The sequence below is a fragment of the Peromyscus californicus genome, unplaced genomic scaffold (genome assembly GCF_007827085.1).
Source record: "Peromyscus californicus insignis strain IS unplaced genomic scaffold, ASM782708v3 Scaffold_4__1_contigs__length_199733344, whole genome shotgun sequence".
Taxonomy (NCBI): domain Eukaryota; kingdom Metazoa; phylum Chordata; class Mammalia; order Rodentia; family Cricetidae; genus Peromyscus; species Peromyscus californicus.
Window position 1 is genome coordinate 57,111,672 of NW_026294562.1, and position 8,485 is coordinate 57,120,156.

Below are 8,485 nucleotides of genomic sequence, written 5' to 3' on the forward strand. Positions count from 1 at the left end.
CTCTTCAGAGATCACTGAGTCATTAAAACACATCAGATACTCCTTCAAGTCCTATAAATCAGATGAAATGATTCATTCCGCAGACCTGGAATCCACTCACTTCCACAAACAATGCACAAGCCTGCTGGGAGCCTTCAGGCACTGTTCGTGGTGCTGGAATATCTATTGTGGCCATTGAACACTAGAGGGCCCCCGAGAGCTTCCACTTTCAGAAAGAAATCATACAGAGTCACAGCTCCAAAGGCTAAAAAGATGGTGGTTCAGTGGTTAAGAACACTTGCTGCTCTTTCAGAGAACCTGAGTTCAGTTCCCAGCAACCATTATCAGGCAGCTCACAACCTCCTGTAACTCTAGCTTCAGTGGATCCAATGCCTTCTTTTGGACTCCATGAACTCCTGCACTCACATGCACACATCCACATACAGGCACACATAAATAAAATAAAATGAAAATGCTGACTAGGAAAAATGCTGACCAGGTTTCTTTAGGTATGGGGTGGGGGCACAGTTAGAATGTAGGTGCCCTAACACCTGTACAAAGTGTTGTAGTGTTCACACTAGTATGTGTGACTGAGGACTCATGGCTCAACTATCCTACTATGCGGGTATTAGTATCACAAACAAGGCTCAGGAGTGAATTTTGCTGTTCAAATAAAGCTGTTCTTAGGTGGCAATGCTGGGTCTCAAACTCCTGTCTAAATTCAGTCCAGGCTGAGCCACACACAAAACCCTAAAGAAGCTAATCACAGACAAATGCCTCTTGGGCCTGTTTACTTGTTTAGTGTGCCCTACTAAACACAAATGAAGAGATGCTGCAGAGATGTAACTGGCCAGTAAGAGCCATATGGGGCTTAAATATCAAGATTTTCAGACCACTGATAGATGCTAGTACCTCAATCTGAAAAACCACCTGGACTGTAAAGCCCCTTGTGACACTTCAAAAGACATAAAATCGCATGAAGCCTACGGATGAGCTAAGTGAACCAACTAGAGATGTCAAATACGATTGTTCTCAGAAGATATGGAAAGATGAAGTAGAATTTAGGACTACAAGTAACTTCACTGAGAATGTCTACTCACTCTACAGAAAGGCCTGGCCCACCAGTGCCTTAAATATAGTGACAGCAAAGTCTACAGCACAGCTACCGACTCTTGCGTCAACAAGACTCTGATGAGTCCCTAAGTCAGATTTATAAACAGCACCACAACTTTATTCACAACCCTAGAACTACAGGTGTCCCATTCCCACACCAGCTAGCCTCAACTCAGGGCGTGAGGCCAGAGGCAACAGATGCTAACAGGTTTGGCTGTCCTTGGGCACCATGGAAGAGAATGGCAAAGAAAAATGTCACTTACGAGGCTCACTGAGTGCAGACACTATTTTCCCTTTGTGAGCCTATTTAGAGGTAATGAAGGCTGACACTAGGCTGCAAGTGGCTTTAGGTATGAGAGAATTTAGCTACTCTAACTTCCTGCTCCCCAAGAAAGTTTAAAAAAAAAATCTACCACTAGAAGTTCATACAGATTGGCTGGGCAGTGATAGCATATGCCCTTAATCCTAGCACTTGGGAGGCAGAGGAAGGTGGATCTATGAGTTCAAGGCCAGCCTGGCCTACAGACAGAGTTCCAAGACAACCAGGGATATACAGAGAAACTATGTTGAAAAAAACAAAACAAAAAGAAGTTAATACAGTTTTATAAAAATAGACTAGGGTGATTCTTTATTGTACAGATGGAATCCCAAACACATGCCTTTAAAATAGTAAAACCCAGCAATACATTTAAAATAATATGCACATAACTAAAATTTGGGGACTAAAACAAGTTATATCTATAACTGAAAACTCTATTTGTTTTGGCTTTTTGAAACAGGGTCTTACCATGTAGTCCAGGCTGACTTCCAACTTGAGGGCCTCCTAACTCAGTCTCTAGAGGGCTAGGATTATTGATACATTCCAGCCACCATGCTCCGTTCTGGAAAGTGTTTGACTAGGAACAGGTGGATTTCAGAACATACTAATAGGCAAAAAATAGTTTAGATGTTGATGAGGCACCTCTCCTCTCAATTGGTACTTCTAATCTTTAGGAAGCATGCAATTGCTTGGGGGGTAGAGATTACAATGAGACCTATGTAAAATATATCTGTAACAATTTCCTATTAGAGTAGGAGGAAGAATGTAGACATGGAGGATGGATTTTAAAGGAGGCTTTCTGTTAAACAGCACCCTCCCCGCAAAGCTTCTGACTTGCTCACTAGAAACCCTTGTTTGTAAAGTAAGTTTATGGAATTCAGCCATTCAAACCTGCTAAGTGTGGAGGCTGGAGAGATGGCTCAGTGGTTATGACTGTGTACTTGTTATACTTGCAAAGGACCCAAGTTCAGTTCCCAGAACCCACACAGCAGCTCCTAACCATCTGTAACTCCAGTTCTAAAGGACTGGATGCCCTCTTTGATCTCTGGAGACACCAGGCACACACATCCAGGCAAAACAACTCATACATATAACTTAAAAATATACTTAAAATCTGCAGGAGTTTTACTTCACACTTCAAGCTTAAGAGCCTTCTTTTTTATTATTTTTAATTATGTGTGTGTGTGTGTGGTTGTGTATACATGAGTAGAGATGCTCTTGGGAGGCCAGAAGTGTCAGATTCCCTGGGGCTGAAGTTACAGGTGGTTGTGAGCCACCTGATGTGGGTTCTGGGAACTGAATTCTGGAACTCTGGAAGAGCAGAACTCACTGAGCCATCTCTTCAGCCCCATAGTTCATTTTTGTTTTGCTTTTTTTCCTGAGGCAGGCAGGGTTTCTCTGCATAGCCCTGGCTGTCTTGGAACTCACTCTATAGACCAGGCTGGCCTCACATTGGGAGATCCACCTGCCTCTGCCTCCAGAGTGCCACCACCACCTGGTACAGCCCCATGTTTTAAGATTTCAAAGCTGACAACTTAACCAAGAAATAGGTTACTTTGCAAATTGCTGCACTGAAGTCCATCAGCTAGTCAGAAATTTGACCTTGTAGTAACTTTGATTTGTGGATTTACCACAACTAAATCCACTTTCTACACTAACATGCCAGTAAAACAAGTGTTTTAGCCACTCCCCAAAGAGGTAAAATAAAAATAAAATATAAGGCAGAAAAAGTAAAGGTTACACCATACACATAAAGCTAGTCTCTAGTACACAGAGCAAGCTCTACCTGAGATAAAACCACCCCAAGCTGTCTCTCCCAACAGTTACTCAATATATGCTAGATAGCCAATAATGTGACCCATAGAGGGATGACACATGGTCCCTTGTTTTTACAAGTAAAGAATGCTCTCAAGCTAACAAAGTCCTAGGCCTTCTGACCAGAGAGAAGGGTCTTGGTGAATGAGGAGAAGGTAAAGTTCACATGTGACAGACAAAAGCACAAAATAATGGAATGGTGGAGATTATCTAAGAGGATTTACTCTGCAAGCCACTGGAAAAGTACTCCTAAAGACAGGGAGCTACTCAGAATCTATACACAGTTTGTTATACAACCCAGCCACATAGCTGGCCCTATAAACCTACAAGTTGATACCTATGGAGAAGAAAATCACATCTGAACTCAGATCAGAGGATGGTCTAAAGGGAAACTTAATTGGACTGCCCCCACCCACCTATAAAACCCCTGCTCAACCGCACAAACTCCCAAGACACTCCCCTCTCATCTGCATACATTTCTGCCACCCAGCCTTCCTGGGCATGGTCCACTGGTATCTTCTACAAGTGTGGGGAGCTCAGAGTAGCAGCCCAGTGTCATCATAGTGAGTCAAACACCTTTAAGAGAACACTTGGGAGGGAAAGGAAAAAGAAAGAGTCCTTGGAAAGAGTTTTTGAAAGAGTTTGGTTTCAATCACAGAGAAAGGATGGAGTCCTATTCTATTGAAGTATGAATACTCTGAAGGTAAGGGTTTTGTTTCTGGTTTGTTGTTGTTGTTTTTAAACACAATTTTAAGGAATACTTTCAATGACATTGACTAGATACATTTTGAAAAATTACAAACAAGCTGGACAAGTTGGAGATTAATAAATTATCTCTTTCATTAAGTGACTGAGCATCTGCCCCTAGGTGGACCAGATAAATCTCCACAGGCTCACAAGACAGCCAAGGGGTATGCAAGGGTACAGCCAATCTCACGCAGCATGCAAAGACAGCTCAGGGAACAGAGGAACCGTGCTTTCTGTGCAGGCCAGTCAGGAAGCTTGTTCCAGCAGGCTACATTCTCCTGGGCCTTTTTGAAGATGGGCATATGCTGGCATTGAAGGGGCTTGGGAAACAAGCACAGATGAGCCTGGGAGAGGGAGTGGAATGTACAATGTAGAGAGGCTTCAGACTCCAACACTGCCTAGTGTTTTCCCACGTGCAACATGAAAGCATTTGCAGACTTTAACCCTGGACCATAGAGAGCTCCTTGGAGGGACTCGGTCAAACCTGTATCTATACAGTAAAGGTGTGTCTTTGGCAATTCACTCTTCAGGCATGGACTTCACCCACAAATCACCTGTGGTACTTTCAGGCAATAAATAAATAAATAAATAAACAAACAAACAAACAAATAATAAAATCATAAAAAAAAAACTTCCTCGCCCCTGAAAGGGTTCACGTTCTGTCTACTAATTACCAAAATTGACGGGCGTTGCTGTCAATTAAAAACAAAAACCAAAAAACCAGAACGCGGGAACAGTTACAGGGGAAGCGAGTTCCTCTAAGGAATCCATCCACTCAGCAGTCTTCCGACCCCCTCAGGTCACTGTGTCCAACAGTTTTTAAGTCTAGAAAGCAGGTTAAAAGAGTCTTCACCAATCCAGGTGGTTCATCTTGCCCGCTCCTCTGGAGAGAAGATTCTCTCAGAGTGAACTCGTCAGGAAGTTCTTCGAAATGAACTTCACGTCTCCCTCTCGCAAGCTTCCCTACTCCCTGGTCGGACGACGATCGGGATGACAGACCGGGTGACGCCAGTGCCTCCGAGCCGGGCCTGTGTGTGGGGCCGGCCCCGCGACGCCGCGGGACAGCACCGAGGGGGAGGGCGCGTCCTGGAGAGCGACAGGCTGAGCCTGGAGCGACAGGAAACGAGGCGCGGGCCAAAACAAAAACAACCGAAAGTTCGGCGCGGCAGCGCAAGCAGATTGGGCGAGACGCTGCACGGCCGCCCATTGGAGAAGAGGCAAAACACAGTCCCCCAATCCCGAGCGGCCGGGCAGCTCCCCTCGTGCGGCCGCGACCCGGCCCCCGCCGACCGCTACCGCTCCCTTCCGGCCGCCGCCACAACTGCAGGCCGCGCTCGCTCGCTCGCTCGCTCGCTCGCCCGGCCGCCCCGGCCCCGCAGCCCCGCCCCGCGGCCCGGTTCCCGCAAGCACGCACGCACGCCCTCCGCGGCTCACCGCCAGCACGGCCAGCCTTCCCGTACCGGGCCCCTCCAAGACCCCGCCACCGGGCTCCCGAAGCGTCTGGCTACACTTTCCCGTCCCTCCAGAGAATTAATCACCAAAAAATATCTCCTCGGAAAAAAAAAAAACTGGAGAGTAAAATCCAATATGGCGGCATGGACGTAGCACCGCCCGCTGCCTCCGCTGACGGGGCGGGGGGGAGAGAAAGGAGTCCGCGTCCGCCGAGCGCCCCCCCCCAACCCTGCCGCCGCGGCCGCCACCGCGACCCGCGCCCAGCCCCGGTCCCCGAGCCCTGGCTCGCAGTGCTGGGCCATCACGACCTCATAGACCTCGGGCCTCACCTCCGCCTCGCGCGCAGCCGCGGGGTCTGGGAGGCATCCGCCGGCTTCGGGGCTTCGCGTCCTGCGTTCTCGCGCAGCGCCGGGTGCCGCCTCCGGTCCCCGGGCGTCCTCACCTCATAGCCCCCGAGCCTCGCTGCCGCGCCGCAGACGCGTCGCCGCCCCCGGTGAGCCACCCGGACACCGCCCGGGCTCGGTGGAAGGACACGAAAAAAAGTCCACGGGTGACGGCGGAGGGACACCACGCAGGCTACGAGCGTACGCGCCCCTCTGCCCCGCGCCAGTCGCCGCGATGGCTCCGACGGAATTCTGTGGGAGGAGGCGGAGAGACGCCAGAGAGAATGGAGTTCCCCTCCGCGCCACCCGACGGCGGAGGCACAAGAGCGATTTCCCGAGAAGGAGCCGCGTCGTTGCCGTCGCTGCGCCTCGAGGCGGAGGGATCGCAGCGAGCGTCGTTCGAAGATCCCTCCGCCCAGCTGCCCTTTAAATCTCGGTGGAGGCGGCGTCGCCGCGCGCCCGGCGGGCGCCTCCTAGTTCGCCGGCCGCTCGCTGCCCGGCGGGGTCGGCACCCGCCCCCCGTCCCGCGCGCACCTGCACCTACCAGGGACAGCTCCCGAGCCGCGATTTCGGGGGCCAGCTACCGGCGCGCAGCGCTCCGGGCCCGCTGTGCCTCCGGGGTGCACCGAGGGGAGGCGGCCGGGGATGGCGAGTTTCTTTGTTGTGGGGATGGGTGTCGTTGGGAGCAGAAACACCCTTCAAGACCATGTGGGCCACCGGAGCGTTACCACGCGGGAGGCCGGGAGGGAGTGTGCGTTGGGTTGCCCGTGCTGTCACCGGCTGCTCCTTGAGCACCTACTGAGTGCCAACCTTTTCCCCGACGCGGCCACTCCTCACCCTCCTCGGGCTCTACCGGCACGAGGAAGGCGGTTTGGTCCTCTGGGAGCTTAGGGCGGAAGATCCGGAGTGGCTTGCACCCACGCCTGGGGTATGGCGAAGCCCCACCCCTTGGATCTTGCAGTCGGATAAGGGGTGCCACGCAACAATAACGAGGGTCACATTCTCATCCCCATCCAGGCATCGTTTCCAGCGAGCTGGTGCACTGCCTTATTTACTCCTCGGGGTAATCCCCAGGGATCGAGAGCGTTGTGGGTCCTAATTTACACAGAGGGAAATTGAGGCACGGACTGGTTAGGTGACTTTTCAACTGGCTGAAGCCGGAGCCTCTTACACACTACTCTGCCGAAAACGCAGGCTTTACATTAGTGAAGCTGGTGGTTGGGACCTGCAAGGAGACGTTTGAGGTTGCCACATGCATACAGAAGCAAGCGCCTCTGAGTGAGGTGGAGGGTGTTAGGGAAACGTACGAAAATGTTCAGGCGGTGGAAGAGAAGAAAGCATGCAGATCCCGCAGACGCATCGGACAGGGCAGGCAGCTGAGACGATTCCAGGAGAGCACCAGCCTGCCTTGGTTCCCCTGCAAACACCACCACCAACCCTGCGCCCGCTCACATACCGTGGCACAGTAGGCATTTTCTAGAGGATAGCTCAGCGGGGGACATGGTCCTAAAGTCCAGCCAATACCAACTAACCTCCCACTGCTTCCTCTTTGATCTTGAGTAGTTATCCCTTCCACAGATGGGAAACAGGCTTGGTGACCTGCCGAGGACACCTACCTGGGAGGGTGTAGTTCTTCAGAACCAGAACTCCTGCACTGTACTCAGCTGTGTGACCTGTATCCTCACTCTACAGATCATCTTAGGAGTGGGCAGTGGGCATAGCCGGACCAGCCACAGGGGAAGCAGGTCTTGACACGCCCAGGTCTACTTCCTGCCCTGTCACTCCAAGTGCAGCCAGTCACCTGTGGCATCAGATCTGTCATGCTGTGTTCCCTTTTTGCTGACACAGCTAACAATTCCTTTGATCTTAGTTGTTGTTGTTGTTTTTTCCTAGTTTCTTGCTAGACGTTTTTCCCTAAGACTTCTGTAGGACTTGGCTCCAAATACATGCCAGGGACACTGAGGTTGCTTCTGCCACCTTCGATGTTGAATGCTAAGGAGGTGAGCACACATGGGGCACCATCTACTTCCGATGGACACCTATGGCCCTAGGCTGGCTTTCAGAGGTGTGATGCTCAGATTCCAAGTCCAGCTAAACTTCAGGATCCCTTGGCCCCAAGTGCCCGTGTCTTTTCCACCCCAACCCAGTACATGACCCTCCAGGCTCACAAAGCTCCCAGCTCTGTAAGGCTCTAACCTTCCAAGATGCCAAGGCTTCCATTTATTCCCTGCCGAATGCCAGGCCAGGTATTATGGGCATTGCCTTCCAAGGGAGTGGGCCGGGATTCCAGCCTGTCATGGAAGACACACGAATGAGCCCAGCACAGCCTTTCAGTCTCTCCAGTGCTGGGTTGTCCCCCAAGCCCCTAACATCTGCTGCCCTTCCGGTGGCAGCTGTGAGGTCTAGGCAGACCATCACTGGCGAAACTGGGATGGACTCAGGACCCTTGTTGAGCCATGGTGAAAGCTTGGGACTTTTAGAAGTCCTGGTCTATGGAGGTCATGGCCGAGCTGGCCCTTGCCACAGCTGGGAGCTGCCCTCCTGGGGAAAACTGGAAATTAGACTTCCCTGTAGTGAGAGAGGCCAGATAGAGGCTCCCCTGCCAGCTGGCAAGGAGTGGGGTTAGGAAATAGAAGGCCAGGCACCTGCTGGGCCCCCACATGACAGGAGCCTTGGC

At 51.3% G+C, this 8,485-nt stretch overlaps 1 protein-coding gene across 5 annotated transcripts in view; it reads right to left on the reverse strand.

Annotated features, from left to right (window-relative positions):
- The window catches only part of Kmt5b (lysine methyltransferase 5B), a 55,956-nt gene extending 49,240 nt beyond the window's left edge, over positions 1-6,716 (reverse strand). Inside the window, exon 1 of one of the 5 annotated variants that reach the window (XM_052760661.1) lies at positions 6,353-6,716. Coding sequence is in view for 1 of the 5 variants with exons in the window: in XM_052760663.1 (XP_052616623.1) it covers positions 5,755-5,791 (37 nt within the window). In the remaining 4 variants the exon portion in view is untranslated. Of the gene's footprint in view, positions 1-5,407; positions 5,511-5,754; positions 6,113-6,352 lie in introns of those variants that run through there. The other 4 variants (XM_052760663.1, XM_052760660.1, XM_052760662.1 and 1 more) reach the window with 4 other exon arrangements.
- Between the last annotated feature and the right edge of the window lie 1,769 nt (positions 6,717-8,485).